This window comes from Ahaetulla prasina, chromosome 4 (genome assembly GCF_028640845.1).
Source record: "Ahaetulla prasina isolate Xishuangbanna chromosome 4, ASM2864084v1, whole genome shotgun sequence".
Classification (NCBI taxonomy): Eukaryota; Metazoa; Chordata; class Lepidosauria; order Squamata; family Colubridae; genus Ahaetulla; species Ahaetulla prasina.
Genome location: NC_080542.1, coordinates 120290162 through 120312928, shown reverse-complemented (window position 1 = coordinate 120312928; position 22767 = coordinate 120290162). Strand labels below are relative to the sequence as shown.

Here is a 22767-nt window from a genome sequence, read left to right as displayed (position 1 = left end):
AGGAAAGTGCTTCAGTATCGGACAAAACCCCTACCGCCCACCATGAAAGCTGGAAAGCCCACTAGTGGGCGATAGGGACTAGGTTGACTATCACTGCTCTATACTAACCTTTCAAATACGAATGATGTAAGTTATTTCTTTTAGGGTCCTTAAGCCTTTGGAACTATTTGTAATATGTAAGTTATAGGAGCATATGTACTAAAAATGTGAAAACATGCATCTTTATCTTTTCTATATTGATTTGTTCTTTATCTACTAATTTGGTGAACAATTTTGGTTAAATTAATGTAAATCATCTTGGTTGTATATATAAATATAAAATACTATTTAATAGAAATATAAATATTTTGCATTGGAACATGAATAAAGCTTAATGGATTGCTACTTAATCATTAGCAATTTTTAGAATAGAATAGAATAGAATTTTTATTGGCCAAGTGTGATTGGACACACAAGGAATTTGTCTTCGTGCATATGCTCTCAGTGTACATAAAAGAAAAGATACGTTCATCAAGGTACAACATTTACAACACAATTGATGATCAATATATCAATATAAATCATAAGGATTGCCAGCAACAAGTTATAGTCATACAGTCATAAGTGGAAAGAGATTGGTGATGGGAACTATGAAACGATTAATAGTAGTGCAGATTCAGTAAATAGTCTGACAGTGTTGAGGGAATTATTTGTTTAGCAGAGTGATGGCCTTCGGGAAAAAACTGTTCTTGTGTCTAGTTGTTCTGGTGTGCAGTGCTCTATAACGTCGTTTTGAGGGTAGGAGTTGAAACAGTTTATGTCCAGGATGCGAGGGATCTGCAAATATTTTCACGGCCCTCTTCTTGATTCGTGCAGTATACAGGTCCTCAATGGAAGGCAGGTTGGTAGCAATTATTTTTTCTGCAGTTCTAATTATCCTCTGAAGTCTGTGTTTTTCTTGTTGGGTTACAGAACTGAACCAGACAGTTATAGAGGTGCAAATGACAGACTCAATAATTCCTCTGTAGAATTGGATCAGCAGCTCCTTGGGCAGTTTGAGCTTACTGAGTTGGCGCAGAAAGAACAGTCTTTGTTGTCCTTTTTTAATGATGTTTTTGATGTTAACTGTCCGTTTTAGATCTTGCGATATGATGGAACCTAGAAATTTGAAGGTTTCTACTGTTGATACTGTGTTGTCTAGTATTGTGAGAGGTGGAAGTATGGAAGGGTTTCTCCTAAAGTCTACCACCATTTCTACGGTTTTGAGTGTGTTCAGTTCCAGATTGTTTTGGTTGCACCACAAGGCTAGTCGTTCGACCTCTCGTCTATATGCGGATTCGTCATTGTCTCGAATGAGACCAATCACTGTTGTGTCATCTGCGAACTTCAGTAGCTTAACAGATGGATCATTGGAATTTATGAAATGCTTCATGTTAATTTCTAGCATATTCAATATAACTGTACGATTGGATGTACATATTACTTTGGAGCATAGATGATTTTCCACAAGAGTTCCAAATTTTTGTTCAGAAAGGTGTTTTCATGGAAGCTGTTATTAGAAATTATGACAATTAGATTTGTTTAAAGCAGTCTTCAGCAGAACTGTTTTAATCAACTGTTCCAAGGAAGAAATCTGAGGTAGCCAAGATAATGACTAATATAATTATTGAGATTTGAAACCTGCAATAATAGTCTTCTACTGAAAATGAGTAAAGCCTGAGAGATTTCACTTGTCATGGTGAATTGTTTGTATTCTTTTCTTACAATTTATTTTTTAAGTCATACTGTGTTATTTCTTAATTCCAGGATTTTTTAAAAAGGATAAATTTTATTTTAAAACAATTAATTTATGTTTTTATTGTAAAGCTTCATGCTAGAGTCAGTTTGGTTGTATGATTTTAAAGTGGAAAATGTTTGTAATTGTAATGTGCAATCAGAGGCAAGTTGATAATAAATATTCTGATGATGGACAAGTTATATCGAACAGTTAAGGTTTAGTAGTTATCATTTGTATTGCTCAGAGAGAAGAGGGATTTGACAAAGAAATAATTTGAACAATTTGTAAACTATTTTTAATTATATAACCACCATAGTAATGTTCTTTTACATTCTTTCCTGATGATATTGCAAAGTAAATTGTTGTATTAGCTTAAGATAGAAAACATTCCTAGATTCTTTTTTTGACCACCACAAGCATTAATTTCACAACTAACAGTTCACAAAAGAATTTAATTTCCTCTAAATACAGGAAAAAGCTTGCAAAGGATTTAGCAATAAAATCAACATTGTGTGTTAACTAATTATTAGATACAGTGGGTAATTTATCATGGGATTAAATTTATGGGTATATGAAACAAACAAATCAAGGTAGGTAGATCAAAAAATGTGAACTAAAGAACAGAATAGAGGACAGGTTGCAATCAGTTAAGACTATGAAAAATTTTCTTGAAGATCAAACAGATTCCTTGTCCCTTTTAAAGTAGAGCAAAACTCTACAAATATGCAGTGTGCCCTGACATAAAAACAACTAGTAACCGGATGTAAGATTGATAATTAGAATTCCAGGCCAAAGATCTTACAATAACAAATCTAAACCTGCTCCATCAAAACATATTACTTCAGCCCAAATTAATTCTTGCAAGAGGTGAAGGTGTGCTTATGAGAAATCCTTCATGCTAAGATGGATACTATATTACGTTATTAAATATCAGGAGGGCATCATGTCAGACAAGTAAAAACAACATCTAACACATCAAAAGAGAAATGAAAAGATGATATAAAGGGATAATGTAGCTAGATGTAAGCATGGCTAAGATAAAATGTACATTTTACTGGCATTGTAAGCTTGTACTTCTTACTGTAGTGAAGCAAAATTAATATACATTCACAAATCCCAGGTTAGGTATTTTAGAACAGATGTATTCTATATATTATCAAATAAAAACGATAAAATAAAATTAATAAATATTGACTTGAGTCCTCTCAAATTCCATGTAGATCGCATGATCAGGAACACCACAGATTTATATAAATATATTTAATACTTGTGTACGGTAAATACTGGAAAACTGTAATAGAGATTTCCCAGTCTTCTTTATAATGTGTTAATTAAGAGAGATTGGTTGAATTACTATTTATGAGATAAGTACTACTTTGCCAGACTTCCCACAATTTTCACAAATTGAATTACAGTAAAGCCTTTATGTAGTATATAATTTGGTGGTATATTTGTTAAATCTGAATTTACACAATTTGCAACAGTTACATCATTTGTGTAATTATGTCATTGATATAAATTGTGACAGTTACTGTAAATACTTAACAGGATCTGAAGACCACTAGAATTAATTCATTAAATTATTTTATTACAATGAAATGCCAGTATTGTATAGTGAGTTTGTTCAGTATTGTATTAAGATTGGGGAGACAGACCATTTGTTATTCAGTCATTTCTAAGTCTTCATGATCCCACTGGATATCAATTCACTAGAATTATCTGCCAGTATATATTTAAGTTCTTGTAATCTTATGCATAAGGGGCGTGGTGGCTTAGTGGCTAAGACGCTGAGCTTGTTGATCGTACTTTGGTGTTTAATCATGCTGGCCACAGGACCACGGAGACGTCTTCGGACAGCGTTGGCTCTTCGGCTTTGAAACGGAGATGAGCACTGCCCTCTAGAGTCAGGAACAACTAGCACATACGTGCGAGGGGAACCTTTACCTTTATGCATGCGTTATGAAACATAGTTTATGGACATCAAACTATGAAGACATCCAAGGTCCTTTCCAACTCTGTTATTCTTTATTCTGTAATTCGGTATTATTCTGTTATCTTATACAGGTAGTCCTTGATTTAAAACCACAATTGAACCCAAAATTCTGTTGCTAAGTGAGACAATTGTTAAGTTAATTTTGTACCATTTTATGACCTTTCTGGCCACAGCAGTTAAGTGAATCACTGCAGTTGTTGAGTTAGTAAACAGTTAAGTGAAACTGGCTTCCCCATTGATTGTGCTTGTCAGAAGATTGCAGATCATCACATGACACTTGGACACTGCAACCATTGTAGATATGAGTCAATTGCCAAGTATCTGAATTTTGATCACATGACCACAAAGATGCTGCAATGGTCATACGTATGAAAAACAATCATAATGTTGTGTCTGCGCCCCCCGAGCCAGGCCCCCTGCCAGAAAGTGACTTGGAAAGTGAGGGGGAAGGGCCATCAGGACTTACCTCAGGAGCACCGGCTTCCCTGGCTTAGCTCCAGGAGCCAGAGGCAGGCCAGGTGGAGGAGGTACTGAGGCCTCCGTCCCTTGACTCTTCCCACCCCCCAGGCCACACCTCTAGACCCAGCTGATGGCAATCAGGCCTGGCTGGATCCTAGGTTTCATAGGCAGGAGAGGCGGGAACAACAGAAGCAGGGGTGGGGCAGGCCTAGGAAGTGCTGAGTCATGGAGCCACACCCCACAGGATATAAAAGCAGCAAGGGCTGCTATGCCTCCTCGTAGCTGTTGTGACTCGTCCTCCCTCCTCTCCTCAGCCGGGCCCCTCCCGTCTCCAACCGGGCCTGTTATCAGACTCCGAGTCTGATAATGAAGATGAATGGTCTGTCATGAATGGTCTGTCATGCTTCCAGGCCCCATGCCCGGAGACGATTCCAGAAGTGGAAGGACAAGCCCGATAAATCTCACTCACACAGCGTGTGTTCCTTTGGCTCAGCTGTCAGAGCAGGAAAACAGCCAGTATTGGAATTGCTCGGGCCTACTCCTTCTGACCCCTTCCTTTCTGAGAAGCTGCCAGCAGATCCAGCTGAAGACAATTCAGAGTGGGAGGATCCTCGCTTCTGGAGATCTGAGAGGCGAACGCCAGCAGAAGGAAGGGAGGGGCAGGCCTGGATAAATGCTGAGTCATGGAGCCACACCCCACAGCCTATATAAAGGATCTGCTTTTGGCATTCCAACCTTGAGTCAAGCAAAGTCTTATCGAGTTTGCTGATATCAGACCCTATCGCTGAAGTCACAACTTGGACTCCTGCCTGCCCTGAGAAACCTTGGAAGAACTTGGCAAGCTGCAGAGGCTTCGTTGCCAAATTGGTTACGGACTTCCTTGACTCGTTCGTCGGAGTGGGGGGTGGGACACGACAGTAGCAGGCAAATCAACTGCTTGACTAGTGCTGAAATACTGTTTGACTCATCGGCATCAAGGGAGATAACAGAGACACTTGGCATACGCTCACTAGTTTGCTGCCAGAACTGATAGTGCCGGCTAATTAAGTCATCACTCGGACTGAGGTGAGGGGGACAGAACACGTAAGTCTTTTTTTTCAGCGTCATTGTAACTTTAAACGATCACTAAACAAACTGTTGCAAGTCAGAGACTACTTGTATCAGTTTTGGTTTTTTATTTTTCTTCTTTCCAACCTCCAGGATCTTCTCTGATGACTTTGCTCCTTCCCTTTTATCTTTTAATCTTGAACATTAGTCTGGCTTTTAAGTATGTTCTTTTATTTGTGAATTTCTTTATTTATTTAAACTTTTATGCTATCCATCCCACTGTGGCTTCTCCACTTATTACACTTTCAACAAAGAGACTCTTTAGTTTTGCTCACTTTCAAGGTTCAAAACGATATTAATTAGCATGTCAGAGGTGCTAATGTTTTTTCTGCAATTTTGATTTCTAAATCAAAACTGGAGGGCTGAGTAGAATGCTGCTGTGAAATTAGTCAACATAAATGAACATGTACACAGACCTTGGCACCTTAAAGATATCTGCTCATTGCACATTTACTTTGTTGGAATCTTTGGTTTGTCTTATTAACTAATCTACTATTATTAAAGACACATAGATACCTGGAATGAAACACAGTTGTTATGAATGTATATCAAATCATATTGCCTTGGTCCTGGATTTCAAAATACCAATGTCACAACTGGTGTAGAAAGCATTCTTTAGCTCTTTCCCAGCTCTAAAATCTATGACTGTTTCAGAACAGAAGACTCCTTGCTCTGAGATATACTAATGTTCCTATTAATTGTAGAACTAATGGATGATAGATAGGAAAGCAGTAATAGAAGACGTATGAAACAAACAAAATGTTAAAAAGTTATGGCATTTATGTAGTTACTTACCCAGGACATCTAAGTTATATTAAAGTAACCAAAATATATTTACAATCTCCAAGGCATATCACAACTTTTTAATCAAATGAAAACATTGAGAGTAATTAGAGGTGGTCTTTATTTTTACAATATAATTCTATTTTTCAAATTCAGTAAATAACACAAACAAATTGTCAAATATATAGCAAAGAATAAAATACGGTATTAGGTGTTTCTACTTTCTAAAAACAGTATTGCTTTTCAGCAATTTACTTTTGAGATATAAATTGGTAATTTGACATTGACTAGCAACACAGTGTGATGTGAGCATCTATGTAAATGGCTGTATGTATGGAGCATGCCCAGTTCTGTGAAAAGGTTCTAAACACTACTCTTTCTCCATACACTCAAGCTCTGAAAAGATGAAATGAACTTTGCACTTTCAAATGTTACATTTTGCACAGAGTTCGCAAAGATTCTTTTGTAAACAATGAATTTACATAGTAAAGGGGGTGGGGGTGGGGAAGAGCAGTGAAGTAAATTCAGAAATGGATTTCTGAATTTCTGAACCCCAAGGACAAAGCATACAGTCTGTCTATGTATACTGATTACATTAATGTGGTACTATCTCTCTTAAAATATACTTGGTCTTGATTTTTCTCCCAAATTAACAAAACATTTTTGTATTTTGTGACATGACAAATTAAGAATTTACTTGCATTAGAACAGAGACTTAGAAAGGTTGTTAAGCTGAAAAGAAAGATCTTGCTGTAGATAATGGATGTGCAAAGAACTGTGATTCTGCAGTGTTCCAATGTTCACATGTAAGAGAAACAGTGCTGGGCTCTGCAGATGCAGACAATAACTAAGCTGGCTGGCTAATGAAGGCCACGTGGATAAGGCTTCTGAAAAGAGCCAAAGACGGACAGCTGAAGAATTCAGATATCTATGTAAGCTATACGTTTCAATTTGCGGGCATATTTTGCATTGCAGGTGGCTGAGGAAGGCACTGCTTGCATCTATTCTGTTTGAATTAGCAGGTTTTCATTCCTCTGACTATAGCGGAAAGGGGTGGGATCGAATGAAAGATATATGTTATTTATGTAGTTATTTGGCCTCATTACCTAGGTAGTTGGTTATTACTTGACTGCTGCTGCAGATATACTGTCAGCCACATTTTGATTTGAAATCCTTTCTATTTTTACTGAATGGTTGAGTCATTATTTTCTGAAGGAAAAAGGTATTTGAAGAGGTATTTTTCAGTTAAGATATTATCTGTGGCTCATAGCTGAAGTTACAATCCTTTTCAAGGATTATTCCTACCAACTTTGTATTTTTGATCTAGTTAGATTCAAATTGCCTTGCTTCTAGTTTGCTGATATAAAGCTATTCTTGAAACAGCTGCACATCCTTTAGCCTGCAGTGCACCATTCATACTACAAAATCTATCTTTGCAAAGCAAAAATCATTTGCTGAGTAGAAGGAAGGACAAATCAGTAACCATAATTCTAGATAATGAACATTGGTTTTCAGAATGGCTTCAGAATTAAAACTGTTTCTATGCATTAATTTCTTATGGAGGCTAACTGCAGGTACTGCAATTAAAAAAAAAAAACAAGACCAGGATTTTCAGTTCGTTCTGAAAAAGAAACCTCACAGAAACATTCTTATTTTTTGAAACAAGATCATAATTGTATTTTTCAATCTCTGTTTTTCTTTTGCTCAGGGTTCAGCGGACTCCTATACCAGCCGTCCGTCTGATTCAGATGTGTCTCTTGAGGAGGACAGAGAAGCGGTGCGGAGAGAGGCTGAACGACAGGCCCAGACACAGCTGGAAAAAGCAAAAGTAAGAGGTGTTGGAGGGATGATTCAGGGAAATGATTGTTCTAATAAAACAATTACCTGATTAATTTTTGATGGCATTGTTTTATCTATATAAAAAGTACATCACAAAGTTGGTGTTACTGCATACAAACTAGGTCTGCAAAGCAAAAAATATTTGTCAGTTACAAGTCTATTTAAACTGTATGAGACAAGCAGTTCTAGTTTCTAGTATCCATGCACCGTGGGAACCTTCATGTATATGTACACTAGAGTCTTGATAATGCAGTGCAAATATCCAAATAAATGTACAAATAAATGTGTACAAATAAACAGTACACATAACAAATTGCACAGTAGTTGCAAATGATTGGTCTTTTCATCATATCACAATATATATTTGAGAGAAAAGATTTATTATTGCTTCTCACATGATGCAAATCACTGTCTCAAAGAGAACTATTCTTTGTTTTATTTCCTGTGGAGAGATTACAAAATAAGTAGTCTACAAAATGTAACCAAAGTTCTCTTATAATATTTTACAAACTATTCGAATATTGCATGTTAGAAAAAACGATTAAAAGGTTATTCATTATAGCAACATATTCTAAAACACTCCGCAAAGCTAGAGCTGCAAATGCTGCAACAATGGTGCCCACACATGCCTGCCCGACATGTGGCAGAACATTTCGTGCCCCTATAGGCTTTACCAGCCAGCTGCGGACACATCGTGGACACAGCCCACAAACTGTTAGATGTCAAGGTCCTCTTTGAACACAATGGACGAACATCATCATATTCTAGACATAGACAGATATGATTTCCTTCTGAATAGTTCAGTATAATAGAGCTAGTGAACTTCCAATTCCTTCTGTTAAACAGTGTCATTGATTAGGACTCGAAGAGTGCCTTTGCTGTTGTGACACCCATTGATCTGCCACTCAGTCTCCTTTTTTATTTCTTTTAATTAATCATTGTATTGCATTTTTATTGTTTGATTTTATTGTACACCACCCGGAGACAATTCAGAGTTTGACAGCATCAAAATAGAATGAATTAAATTAATATTTATAGTATTTGTAGCATTTCATCCTCGGAATTCTGGATTGTATATCTACAGCACCACCATGTACATATTTTTTTAAATAAAAAGAGAAATTAATACATCATTTATTCTTTATGATTACCAAATTTCTTAATTCCATGTTTCCTTCCTTTAACTTCCCCTGTACGTTACTAATCTCATTCTTACTGTTTCTGAAAAATAGCTATACTGTTCTGAATATTCTTTGAATTTTTCCTTATTCCTGTTTATCTTCAAAAAACAACTGTTTTTATTTTAAAACTGATTCCCTAATCATAAGATCTGAATTTGATTAATTAAAGGCCAACCATTAAACTTAGATCCACCTGATTAATTTTATTAAAAAAGCATAAGCATTTAAAATTTATTTTTATTGCCTTTTTCTTTTGAAAAAGAATGTCACCTAGTTGGGTAATGAAACATCTGCAAGAAAACAATCAAGCTCAGAGATCATCATGATCCCACAATTCAATCCTGAGCTACAAATATTTTCTATTGGTATTGACTAGGCAATATAGGAACTTCCAATTCTTTATCCTGCTCATTTCTTAGCATCTGTATATCAAATTGATCTATTGATAACAAATACCTATAAAAACTAATAGGCTTTGTAGTTTTAAAGAATTTAACAAATTGTTTTAATATCTCAGAAACTGAAAATGCTGTTGGTCCAAACAATGTTGCTAACAAATGTTTTAACTCTATATTGCCATCTGATAGAAGATATTTATTCTTAACATAAAGGGAAAAGGTAAAGGTTCCCCTCGCAAATATGTGCTAGTCGTTCCCAACTCTAGGGGGCGGTGCTCATCTCTGTTTCAAAGCCGAAGAGCCAGCGCTGTCTGAAGACGTCTCCATGGTCATGTGGGCAGCATGACTCAACGCCAAAGGCGCATGGAACACTGCTACCTTCCCACTAAAGGTGGTCCCTATTTTTTCTACTTACATTTTTTACGTGCTTTCGAACTGCTAGCTTGCCAGAACCTGGGACAAGTAACGGGAGCTCACCCTGTTACATGGCAGCACTAGGGATTCGAACCGCTGAACTGCTGACCTTTTGGTCAACAAGCTCAGCGTCTTAGCCCCTGAGCCACCATGTCCCTTATTCTTAACATAGCACATCTTAAAAATTTATCTTAATTATATGTTAATTAGTCCAATGTCAATATACATGCTTCCATCCAATTTTCCATATCACCATTTTTTTCATAATTCTTAAAGTTGAATTTCAGATTTTTTAAATTAGCCATTACACCCCAACTTTCTAATTGATACAGCTGTTCTCAGAAATAGGAAGAGTATGTTGTTTAGACTGTTATACTTTCCACCCAGCCAAAGATGCACAAATCAGAAAAGTTTTAGTTTACAAAATTTCAAATTACAAGTTTTAATTTATATTATTTCATATTTGACTATAGGTAAAGACAATAACAATGTTCCAGATTTTGAGGCAGTACACACAAAGTTGGCTACAAATATTTCTTTAAAGGAGAGTTATGTTGGTAATATACTGAAGGAACTAGTGTGTAAGGCCTGGAAGCCATCTTTGCATTAGATCTTCAGGCCTGCCACATTTAGTCCTGTGGGAAACTGGGAAGGGTGATTGTATGGAGCTGGGGAGATATATAGACATAATAACGTTCCTTTCTCTGAGAGTCAAGGACATCTTGCCCTGCACCTGGAGGGGTATGACTGGGAGGCATCTCCAGTTTGGATGGTGCAATGATTGGGCCATGTGATGGACATGTGGGCGCTAGGCAGGGATTTGGATGTGGAATATGACATCTCTAATAAAATGGAACTTTGAAGAACTTTGAGGCTCAGAGTCTTCTTCCGTTGGGGGTATTACTTGGAACCCTGACATAATGATTAGGCCTAGAATTAAAAAATATATTGTATTCTATGAATTTTGGATAGTTTATTCCATATTTGGAATAAAATGCTATAGTAGAGGTTGTCCACCAATTTCATTTTGTTTTTCTTCCTTTTTTGTTGAGGAAGGAAACATATTGTAGTACTTCTTTTGATCTGAATTCTGTTTTTTCCATTTGAAATGCCCTTGGATTGCTTGATGTATACCATTTGCTGTAAAGAAAAGGAAAGAAAAGCAAATGGTACAATTATTGACTCAGATTCAGATCTCAATGGCTTTTAGTACAGTTCATAATGATGTCTTTCTAAAATGTTTCATTGATGTGGGATTAGATGGTACCCTGCTGCAATACTTCAGCCCTTTATGAGTAAGTAATCATAAAACATCATCATTTGTATATGGGGTTCATTTCCTGTTCAGCTGTTCAGATAGGTTTTCCAGGGGGAACAGCTATCGCTAATTTATGGATGAAAATGAACTCTTCTCAACTAATAGCCAGGAAGGGATAGAATTCGTAAACCAGTGATGGCTGGAATGAGTCCAAATATAAATGGTCAGTATATACGCTTCTTTGGAAATGGCAAATACACCATATTCGGAATCTGGTTTATATCATCAAGTGATGAGATTTGCAATTTGGAATTGTTTTTGAACTCTGCTGAATATCCAGTTGACTGCAACTAAATTGTCTTGCCCTAGTTTCAGAAGTATGTTTCTTTTATCTCTTGACTTACTAAATATACATTTGGTCATACTTTAAACATAGCCTTAGCTACATTAAGCTTGGCATATTACAATGTTTGTATGTGAGACCATCCTTTAAAAAAATCACTAAAAACCTTTGGCAAGTTATAATGAATACTAGAATACTTAGGCTAGAATACTTAGATACTTGAAGTTATTTTAGTTATTAATTCTGTTCTTTCTTTTTATTCTGTTTCGCTTGTTTCTGCAAACAAATTATTGTGCGCATTCTTCTTATCTGGAAGTCTTCCCAAATGTTCCTGTTATTGGGTATTGAGTTCTTGTGTTGTTTATTCTAAGAAAAAGTACTTTTATCCAGCTTGGAAAACACTGCTCTAAACAATTTAGAGATAATGGAGGTCCACTTTCTACCAGTCAAGGGATAAGTACCTAACATATGTGAAGAACTCTGGTACTATGAAGACTTAAGACTTTATTATGGATTAAGCAATTGTGAGCTGCCCAGGTCCTGATCAACATAGCAATCCCAAACCATAATCTTTCTACCATTGCGCTTTACAATTGGATTGAGCTCTTTTGTTGAATTGCCATCTTCGGTTTTTGCCAAACATGTCTTCTGGTATTTTGGCCAAATAACACTATCTTTGCCTTATCTGTCCAGAGTACATTGTTTCAGAAGTCTGGGTCTTTGCCTTGGTGTTCATGAACGAATTTTAATTTTGTCCTGATGTTTTTTTGGATAACAGACTTTTACTCTGGCACACCTCCCTCATAGATCTAATTTGTGCAGCTTCCTCTTAATGCTAGACTTGTGTGCTTTGTCATAGGTAATGATGAAATCTACCTTAACTCATGTTATGAGATTATGGGGTTTGTAGAAACTTCATTTTGAATCTAAGCAAAGTTGTTTGAAGTCACTTGTAGATGATCTTCTGGACAGTGGAATGATTATTGTCAAATTGTTGGGAAATTTTTTTAAAAAAACATCCAAGACTCATAAGCATTTATAACTTTCTGAAGGCCTCAGAGAGTTCTTTTCATCTAGATATAGTAACTCCACACATTTCAAGAACAAAGAGCAAGTAAAACTGAATGTCTTAGTTTTGAATTAAAAAAGTTCCTCTCAGATTTTTTCTCACAATGTTCTAATTATTTGCATCTGATCTGTGCCCTTGATTCTAATTTTAGAATTTTGTGGTAAAGGTAGCCCTCAACCTATGACTGAAATGGAACTCCAGAGCTTTTTATAGTACTGCACAAACCATTTTAGGGAAGCAGAACGGATGGCTTTGATGTGATGAGAAGGCTCTGCGCATGCGGAAGTATGGCGGCTTGTTAGAGGAGTCGGAATCGGTGCTGGAGGTTTTCCCGAGAATGGTGGGCTTTGGGTGACTCACCTAGCTGCTCCTGTCCCCCGGTATGCTTTACCATCTCTCTGGCTGCTGCAAGAGAGGTTTTTTGTTCCTCTCGGATGTGCAGCGGTCGAGAACGGGCCGATGGAAGAGCGGCGGGTCGGATGATGGCGGCCATCTTCGGGGCGCGAGGGAGGCCTGCTGTTTGCTGCGGGCTCCGGCCTCGATTTCGGCCCGACTCCTGCCGCGACATCACTTCTGGCCCGTTTGCCCCACCGGCACTTTGTTGCGCCGGGCGAGGACCTGGTGGGTCATGAGGCGTCTTTCCAGCGGTGTCCTCTGCTTTACGATCCTATCAGCGGTGGGCGTGGTGAGGCCGCGGTGGGAGAAGAGGCCTGAGACGAGGCTGCGGTTTGCTCCCCTCTATCGGCGTTTTACATCGCGTTTTCCATCTGGCCCTATTGATTGCCTGCTTCTCCCCCCCACCCCATTGGACTTTTAAACATCGTACTTCTAGACATCGAAGGGGCGAAGGATTCTTCCTAGCCTATAGTTGTCCGCCCCTGACTTTTGATCCTTGAAGGGGTGTAGGTTTTCCCGGCCTTCATTCGCCTTCTCTTCCTGGTTCCATCTATCCGAGCTGGCCCCCTGCCACGTTGGGACCTGTGGCCTTTTGGGGTCAGTAGCTGGCTGTGGACAGGTCTTGGCCTTAGCAGCCCGCAGTGCACTCGGAGTAATTGGAGAGGGGCGGTATGATAGGCTTGGTGGAGAAACTGACAACGGACATCGATGGTGGGGACTGTGATGCCATCCATTTTCTATCCTATGGGTTTCTGGACTGGACTATGGATAGTCTGATAGTAATTTCTACCTTATTAAGATCTTTTGGTGGGAACTTTATCCATAGGTTTAACCATGGAGGCTGTCGGTCTACCTGTTTTTGGTTTTATCATCTTTATCATCTAGTTCCAGCTTTTATTCGTCCTACTTGTCAACTGGACACCCATTGGAGGTTTTATCATCTACTAACGTCCTATCACCTGGGACTGTGTCATCTTACCATCCTTCACCGATTTGTACTTTTTCTATGCGTTACGCTGCACATGAACTTTTGCGCCTGCGAGGTGCCCCCGCCTCGCAGGAATGGCCTGCTTCGTTACCGAGGGCCGGCCTCAATGACGGGTCTTGGGACCCACAGAGGTGGCATGCGAAGAGGAAGAGCCTTTGGGGTTTTTTAGATAGGGCATTTTTAAGGGGTGGGAGGGAAAGGGCGGGTGTTGGGGGAAACCCGTCGGGTGGGGGTCCAGTTCCTGTGTATGCTCGTGGCGGTAAGTTAATAGGTCCGAGGGTCATGGGGGGAGTTTGTGTTCCATCGGTAGAGGGTGGTCCTATTTCCACGGTAAGGGGGAGGGGCAGATATGGCGGGAGTGGGGGCTCATATTGTTCTATGGGGGCGCGTCCTCGATGCTTGCAGGCAATCACGCACCCCGAGCCCTCAGACTCCTCCCGTTCCCCAGATGGTCAAGACCCTCAGAGCCCGGGCCTTCGGCTGATGCTGTGCAACGCACGGTCCGTGGCCAATAAGGCCCCCCTAATTTATGACCTTATTCAGGGGGGTGCCGCGGACTTTATTGGCGTTACGGAGACCTGGTTGGGCGCAGAAGGGGGCGTGCCCCTTGTTCAAATGTGCCCGCCGGGTTTCCGAGCATTCCATCAGCCAAGGGCCCAGGGTAGGGGTGGAGGGGTGGCGGTTGTGATTAGAGAGAGCCTGGAGCCGAGGGAGACCACTGTACCTCAGATTGCCGGGTGTGAATCCCTCTTTGTGAGGTGGGGTCATAGATGTCAGGTGGGCTTGTTTGTCACGTACCTGGCTCCTTGCGGCATGGCAGCAGCCCTGCCCGAGCTCCTGGAGGTGTTGGCTGGAGTGGCGGTGGAGACCCCCAGACTTATTGTCATGGGGGACTTTAACTTGCCATCGACCGGCCTGTCATCTTCAGTTGCTCGGGAGTTCATGGCTTCCATGACGGCCTTGGACCTGACTCAAGTAGTTGATGGCCCTACTCACAGTGGGGGTGGCACTCTGGATTTGATTTTCATCTCTGGACAGTGGTTGAAGGATCTGGACTTGAGGGATTTAGTCATTGAGCCTTTGTCATGGTCAGATCACTTCCTCCTTCGCCTAGACTTTCTGACCGCCACTCAACACCGCAGGGAGACGGAACCAATTCGCTGGTTCCGTCCCAGGCGCCTGATGGACCCGGAGAGGTTCCAGACGGAGCTTGGGCCGTTTCCTGAGGGTCTGGCTCACGGCACGACCGAGGAACTTGTCGTGGCTTGGGAACGAGCCGCGGCGGGGGCCTTGGATCGTGTCGTGCCTTTGCGGCCTCTGACCTGGCGTAGGTCTCAACCAGCTCCCTGGTATTCAGAGGAGCTGAGGGAGATGAAACGCCGGAGAAGACGCCTAGAGAGTTCTTGGAGGTCCAGTCGTTCGGAGGCTGATCGGACACTAGTTAGGTCCTATACTAGGACTTACCTAGTGGCAATGGGGGAAGCGAGACGTTGCTACGTCTCCTCCCTCATTGCGTCGGCAGATAACCGCCCAGCCACCCTGTTTGGGGTAACTCGCTCCCTCCTTCAACAGGGGGAGCGGGATGACCCGTTGCAGGGATGTGCTGAGGAGTTTAGTGGTTATCTATACGACAAAATCGTTCAGCTTCGGGACGGTCTGGACCAAAATTGGGTAGATCCGGGTGGGATGTCTGAGAGCCGTCTTGTTGAGATTGTTTGGGATGAGTTTGACCCTGTGGCTCCCGAGGACATGGACAGGTTGCTGGGTAGGCTGAATGCCACCACATGTTTACTGGACCCGTGTCCCTCCTGGTTGGTGCTGGCCGCACAGGATGTGACACGAGGCTGGCTCCAGGGGCTTACAAATGCTTCTTTGTTGGAGGGGGTCTTTCCGGCCGCCTTGAAAGAGGCGGTGGTGAGGCCTCTCCTCAAGAAGCCTTCCCTGGACCCAGCTGTGTTAGGTAATTATCGTCCGGTCTCCAACCTTCGCTTCGCGGCGAAGGTTGTAGAGAGTGTGGTGGCATGTCAGCTGCCCCGGTACCTGGAGGAAACCGTCTATCTAGACCCGTTCCAGTCCGGCTTCCGGCCCGGTTACAGCACTGAGACGGCTTTGGTCGCGTTGGTGGATGATCTCTGGAGGGCCAGGGACAGGGGTTATTCCTCTGCCTTGGTCCTATTAGACCTCTCAGCGGCTTTTGATACCATCGACCATGGTATCCTGCTGCACCGGTTGGAGGGATTGGGAGTGGGAGGCACCGTTTATCGGTGGTTCTCCTCCTATCTCTCCGATCGGTCGCAGACGGTGTTGACGGGGGGGGGCAGAGGTCGGCCCCGAGACGCCTCACTTGTGGGGTGCCTCAGGGGTCGATTCTCTCGCCCCTCTTGTTCAACATCTATATGAAGCCGCTGGGTGAGATCATCAGTGGTTTCGGTGTGAGGTACCAATTGTACGCTGACGACACTCAGCTGTACTTTTCCACACCGGACCACCCCAATGAAGCTATCGAGGTGTTGTCCCGGTGTCTGGAGGCCGTACGGGTCTGGATGGGGAGAAACAGGCTCAAGCTCAATCCCTCCAAGACGGAGTGGCTGTGGATGCCGGCATCCCGGTACAGTCAGCTGCAGCCGCGGCTGACTGTTGGGGGCGAGTCATTGGCCCCAATGGAGGGGGTGCGCAATCTGGGCGTTCTCCTGGATGGACGGCTGTCTTTTGAAGACCATTTGATGGCCGTCTCCAGGAGAGCCTTCCACCAGGTTCGCCTGGTGCGCCAGTTGCGCCCCTTTCTAGACCGGGATGCCTTGTGCACGGTCACTCATGCTCTCGTGACATCTCGCCTGGACTACTGCAATGCTCTCTACATGGGGCTCCCCTTGAGGAGCACCCGGAGACTCCAGGTAGTTCAGAATGCAGCTGCGCGGGTGATAGAGGGAGCCCCTCGTGGCTCCCATGTAACACCTCTCCTGCGCAGACTGCACTGGCTGCCTGTGGTTTTCCGGGTGCGCTTCAAGGTTTTGGTAATGATCTTCAAAGCGCTCCATGGCATAGGGTCGGGTTACTTACGGGACCGTCTGCTGCCACCGAATGCCTCCCACCGACCCGTGCACTCTCACAGAGAGGGACTCCTCAGGGTGCCGTCGGTTAGGCAGTGCCGGCTGGCGACACCCAGGGGAAGGGCCTTTTCTGTGGGGGCTCCCACCCTCTGGAACGAGCTTCCCCCAGGACTTCGTCAACTTCCTGACCTTCGGACCTTCCGCTGCGAGCTTAAGACACATCTATTCATTTGCGCAGGACTGGACTAGGGTTTTAAATTTTTAAATGATTACATTTTAGCTTGGGTTTTAAATTGGGTTTTATTATTTCTATCTTATTTTAAATATTTGGCCTTTATAATAAGCTTTTTAGTTGAATGTTTTTATTCTGTACATTTGTGTGTTTTTATATGGCTGTACACCGCCCTGAGTCCTTAGGGAGATAGGGCGGTATAGAAATACGAATAAATAAATAAATAAAATAAATAAATAAAGCAGGGCTAAGGTCTGCATGAAGATAGATGAAGGAATGACAGAGATAGGGGGCTTTGCAGGATCTCAGAGGTTACTTACTAGGGCCAATGACTGCGGGTGCACTGCAGTAGCTATAATTTTTGGACAGGGTCAAAAATAATATTTTGGCCGTCTGCTGTAACTTTGAATGGCCATTAAGTGACAGGTGCAAGTCAAGGACTACCTGTAATGATAAATATAGTGGTATATTCACTTTTTCCATACATGAAATTTACATTTTTCAAAATTTAAATTACACAAGGATCTACAAAATGTAAATAGTACATGATATTTGTCATAATACATCCCCTTTTATTAGTATTGTTGAAATGAAAATCAGATGTCTCTATGTTGAAATATGTTTTCAACATATTTGTTGTCTATGTTTTCTCTATGATGAAAAGTGAAACGTTTCAATGGAGCGTACTTTTTCACACAGCTGTATAGTCTTTGGTGACACACAGTGGCATTGAATAGAAAAAACTCTGGACATTCAAATCCTTACATAACAAAATATGACCGACCTACTTTTGATGGGTTTTATTTATTATTTTAACAAAATGTGTAATCTCTTCTTCTACTGATGGGCTCTAGGCACTGAACCATATAAGAAAAAACACCATAGAATATAAACAGCTAAAATTAATACAATTCATTTTTAATACTATCCTATGGTTGGCCTTCTCCACCAGCTTGGGCCAAATTGTCTTCTATATATCTTCTATTTCTGTCTACTGTTTGTCTTCTAAATACCCACAAAGATAGGCCTTTTCTGTGATAGATTCTTTTTTGGGCATTTAGAAGGCAAACAGTCTTAGTGCCTCTGACTCAGAATGATGGAGGGGCTAACAATCAAAATTTGAATTATTTTAAAATAAATTCTTATACTGTTGTAGAAGTAAATATTTCTCTGTATTAAGATGCTTATAATTTTGAATCATAATGGCAGCCATTTTTGAGGGCAGAATGTATAAATAATTTTATAAAGAAAAAATATTTCTTAAATGGACTGGTCTGGCTTTTATTAATTTCTTTCAGTGTGTCTAAATCAACTTGAGTTCTTGAAGTTCTCCATTTTCTAAAAAACTAAATTATGCTACTGACTTTTATTTATTATAGCATATTTTATTAAGACAAAAAAGAGTTGTCCATAAAAGGATTCAAACTGAATTTGCAGGATTTATAGGAAAACCGAGTGGGTAAGTAGCACTCAGTGCTAAATTAATGCATCTTTTACTGATGAGTAAATCTATGTGAATTTTGCTAAAGAATTTGGCTTAGTGATACTGAGTTGGATGCACGGCTAACTCTTATATAATATTTATGACCTCTGGCAAAGCTACCGAGCAGCTGCCAGCAAAACAAGACTACTTAAAACTGTTATTTGCATGCATCAAAACAATGTTCTCTCTTCAGCTGATTGAGGAGCAAATTCCACATCTGACATTGTACTGACTGTGAGACAACTTGTAAACAAGAAAAGTAAGAGAGCACTGACATTATCAAGCTGCTGTTTCAGTACCAGAAAATTTTAATGGTGTAACTTACTTGTTTGTTAATAAAACAATACTGTCTGCAGGAAAATATTTTAATTAGATGTTGAAAATGTATAGAAAGATAATTATAAGTGAAAATTGCAAATATTCTTTAAACTTGTAGATAAGATATATATTTTGCCTGCCATCTTTGGATAGAAAAAACCCAGCAAATTCTTGAAAAGGGATACAATGCAAAGGAAAGAGTACAAATGACCCATGTTTAAATTGTTAAAGTGGTTGCTCCTTTTCTAGATCCAATAATTCACTTCCCATTACAATATGGGAGGAGCTTACAACCTCTGTCAGCAGGAAAAGATGTGACTGCTTTAACATTTTAAAGAGAAGTGCTTTGTATATTATCACGTATAATACAATATTGCAGCCTTGCTGAAAATGGTATCTTCAAGTTGCTATTGGTTAAATCATTTCTCTGAATGTTGCTCTTTCTCTTGCTTTTATTACTATTTTTGTTTACTTTTTCAGTTGTAAACATTCTTCAACTTCAACTTGAATCCTGTTGCGGGATTGTTGGGTTTTTGGGTTTTTTTCCCAACATATGAATTGTTTTTTCTAGATTATTTTTTAAACTTCCCATTTTTTTGTCTCCGCCTTAAAGATAACATAGTCTCTCAGAATCAGAAATGTCAGCTGACGTTTTTAATATTATACATGAAAACATAGAATATAATCAATACATTAACAATTTTGTTCATAAATATGGATAAATATTGACATAAATGAACTGTGAAAAGCAATAGTAAGACAACAGAGTTATTTATTTAAAATACTTAAAGGAATATAAAACATAATCAGTGACCTACATTGAGAGTACACTGCTATCGGATTATAAATGCTGGTGGATTTGGAGGGTTGTATGCAAATAGAAAATTAGTTATATATATAAGCAGTCAAACTTCTTTAAAATCTAAGTACAATATTATATAGTGTTCTGAAACCTATATTTGATAAGAAAATATTAATATATTAAAGAATTGTGCCTTACTATATTTTGATATTTCATGTCTTCTTTCCTTTGTATCCTTTTTAAAGTTAATACATCTCAGAAAATTGGCAACAGGAATAGAAAAACAGGATGGAGGGCCAGGTTTATACAGCCATTAGCTATTTTTCCATTCAGGAGATGGAAAATAAGTTTTATTTTTTTAAATTGGAACAAAATGGCTTAGACATATTTCTGACAAACAACATAAGAAAAATATTTATTTAATTATTTGAGCACATTTTCATTTTTTTTTAAAGACAAAATAAAACAATACATGTCTCTTTGTGTTTTCTGATTTGGGTATTAGTATACTTCATAGAGGTCCTGTTGATTGAGCCAACAATTACAGCAGCTAGCAAATTAAGACAGTCATGATTTTATTATAATGAAAGGGTATGAATAAGGTTCTAGTATTTTCAATATTAAGCAAAAATCAAGAGTATGAGAGCATAACCACATATTGACAGGAGGGTAGTTCAAAACTATTAGAAAGTATCATTTCACAGGAAGACTAGTGGAAGCTTGAAGCTAAATTCCATTGGAGCTGGTGGGTTAGTCATCAGTAACTAAGTTTAAATAAGCTTGGGATAAATACATGCCCATCATCTGAATTTTTTTGAAAGAAAGAAAGAAAGAAAGAAAGAAAGAAAGAAAGAAAGAAAGAAAGAAAGAAAGAAAGAAAGAAAGAAAAACTCAAAGGGCCGAGTCAATGGCTCACTGGGTCTTTTTCTGCCATCAGTTTTTTATGTTTCTATATTATACTGGGAATATAATTTTACTTTTTCTATGCATAGCTTACTGCATTTGCTTAAAATAGAAAAGACAAAATGGGTGTCTAAGAAAAAGTGTTCCTCAGCAATTTATATTTTAGGAAAAATCTATCTTCCCTCTTTTTTACCAAATATTATTCAGATATTTCGGTTATTGAGAAATTTCAGCTCTGGACATTAAACATCAAAGTTATGTGACATCATTGAAGAAAACTGAAAAGCAAAACAAAACAACATGAAGAAGAAGATGATGATTACAACCACAACAACACTTAGGGATATGCAACTCTTTTAAACTCCTCTTCTTGTTACGACATGCTTTAGAAGGGGCAGGACAGTCCTTTTTTAGTTAAATGAAATCAGCTTTTCATTAATTGGAAACTGGGATGCAATAAAATAAAGGTCTGCTTCTGCCATATTTATTTCCAAGAGTGTTTCTGGGCCTATATTTAAGCATGATAGGACTTCTTGGAAATTAATAGTGTCCTCTTAGGAAGCATGTTCACCTCTCCAAAAAAATACACTAGCTCTGTTCCCCTCCCCCCCCCCAAAAAAAAGGTATGTTTGGAAGGTAGAGAGCATACTAAGGAACAGTGGGATTAGCAGTTGGCATTTTTTGCCAGTATGTTTTCTAGTAAACTGGTTATGTGGGGCTGAGGTGGGCAGAGGATTAGGCATAACTACTGTTCTAGCCATTTTGAGAATAAATTGGTTATTCCCGTGGTAACTATTTTGAGAGCATGCCAAGGGTGATTTCAGAAAATTCCAAAGGTTGTATATACTTCAGCCTCAGAAGGTTGTCTAGCTGAGATTTAATGCACCTATAATTAATCTTTTCACTGCATTGTAAATGACTGAACGAGGTAGAAATAATGTAAGAGGAAAGCTATGATTAAAATAATATATTTTTGCCCTATAGTTTTCAGTCTATAAATGGAGTTCCACATATTCTTTTTCTAGCTCTGTGGATTTCATCAAAGGTTCAAAGGTTCCTTTCTCTGTATAATAATAATTTTTAATTCATAAAGATGTTGTACATAAATACAGTAATAGTCGGAAAATAGTGACCATTAACATATTCTACTTAAGATATACATACGTACGTACCGGTACATATGTATGTACGTACGTACGTACGTACGTACATACATATATACATACATACATACGTACATACATACATACATACATACATACATATTCTGTTATTTTACGTGGGAGATAGAAACTTTTCTTGTCACTTGAAAATTAGTTTGTAAGCCTAGCTCTTGCAGCTTTTAATAATTAGTCATAACTGATGTGACAGTATATTATTTCTTATTTTAATGCATATAATAGTACACTAAAGTAAGAGGTCAGTTTGACTCTGACTTCAGTAATTCTAGTTAATCATTGCAAGTTCAGCAAATTGAATATAAAAGAAGCAGTTCTACCCACACATAATTATCTGGAGACATTTTCTATTCATATATTTTATTTCTAAGATGTATATAGTGCACTTTCAGTGCTATTTGTCATTTCAAGGATTGCCTGTCAACTAAACAAAACAGTACTTCAAAAGTATATAAAAAATAATAACAGAGGAGATGGCAAAAATATGTTAGTAAAAGTAGAAGTCTACAGATTAAAAAGGGGACTTTAAAAGTTTGGAAGATTTTAAATGCTGAGAAGATAGAAACTTCCTTTTATCCCTAGCACCAAAGTGATAATAAAAAAGGGAAAAAATGTAAAAAATTTATATAGTGTGCATCACCAGAAATATCTTGTCAAGAGTTTGGTTGAAAATATTTGTGCATAGGTAGAATGATGCAAACATTTCCCAATGATACACTGTTAGGTTTTAAAAGTGACATTATTAATATTGAATTCAGTCCAGAAACAGGATATGATCCATCTCCTAATCTATTTTAGCAATCCATCACCAGCATTT

At 39.3% G+C, this 22767-nt stretch overlaps 1 protein-coding gene across 2 annotated transcripts in view; it reads left to right on the top strand.

The window, feature by feature from the left end:
• The window catches only part of CACNB2 (calcium voltage-gated channel auxiliary subunit beta 2), a 187110-nt gene that overhangs the window by 101846 nt on the left and 62497 nt on the right, over nt 1-22767 (top strand). For both annotated transcript variants that reach the window (XM_058182232.1, XM_058182231.1), the window contains exon 3: nt 7807-7926. In XM_058182232.1, coding sequence (XP_058038215.1) covers nt 7807-7926 — 120 coding nt within the window. The remainder of the gene's footprint in view (nt 1-7806; nt 7927-22767) is intronic.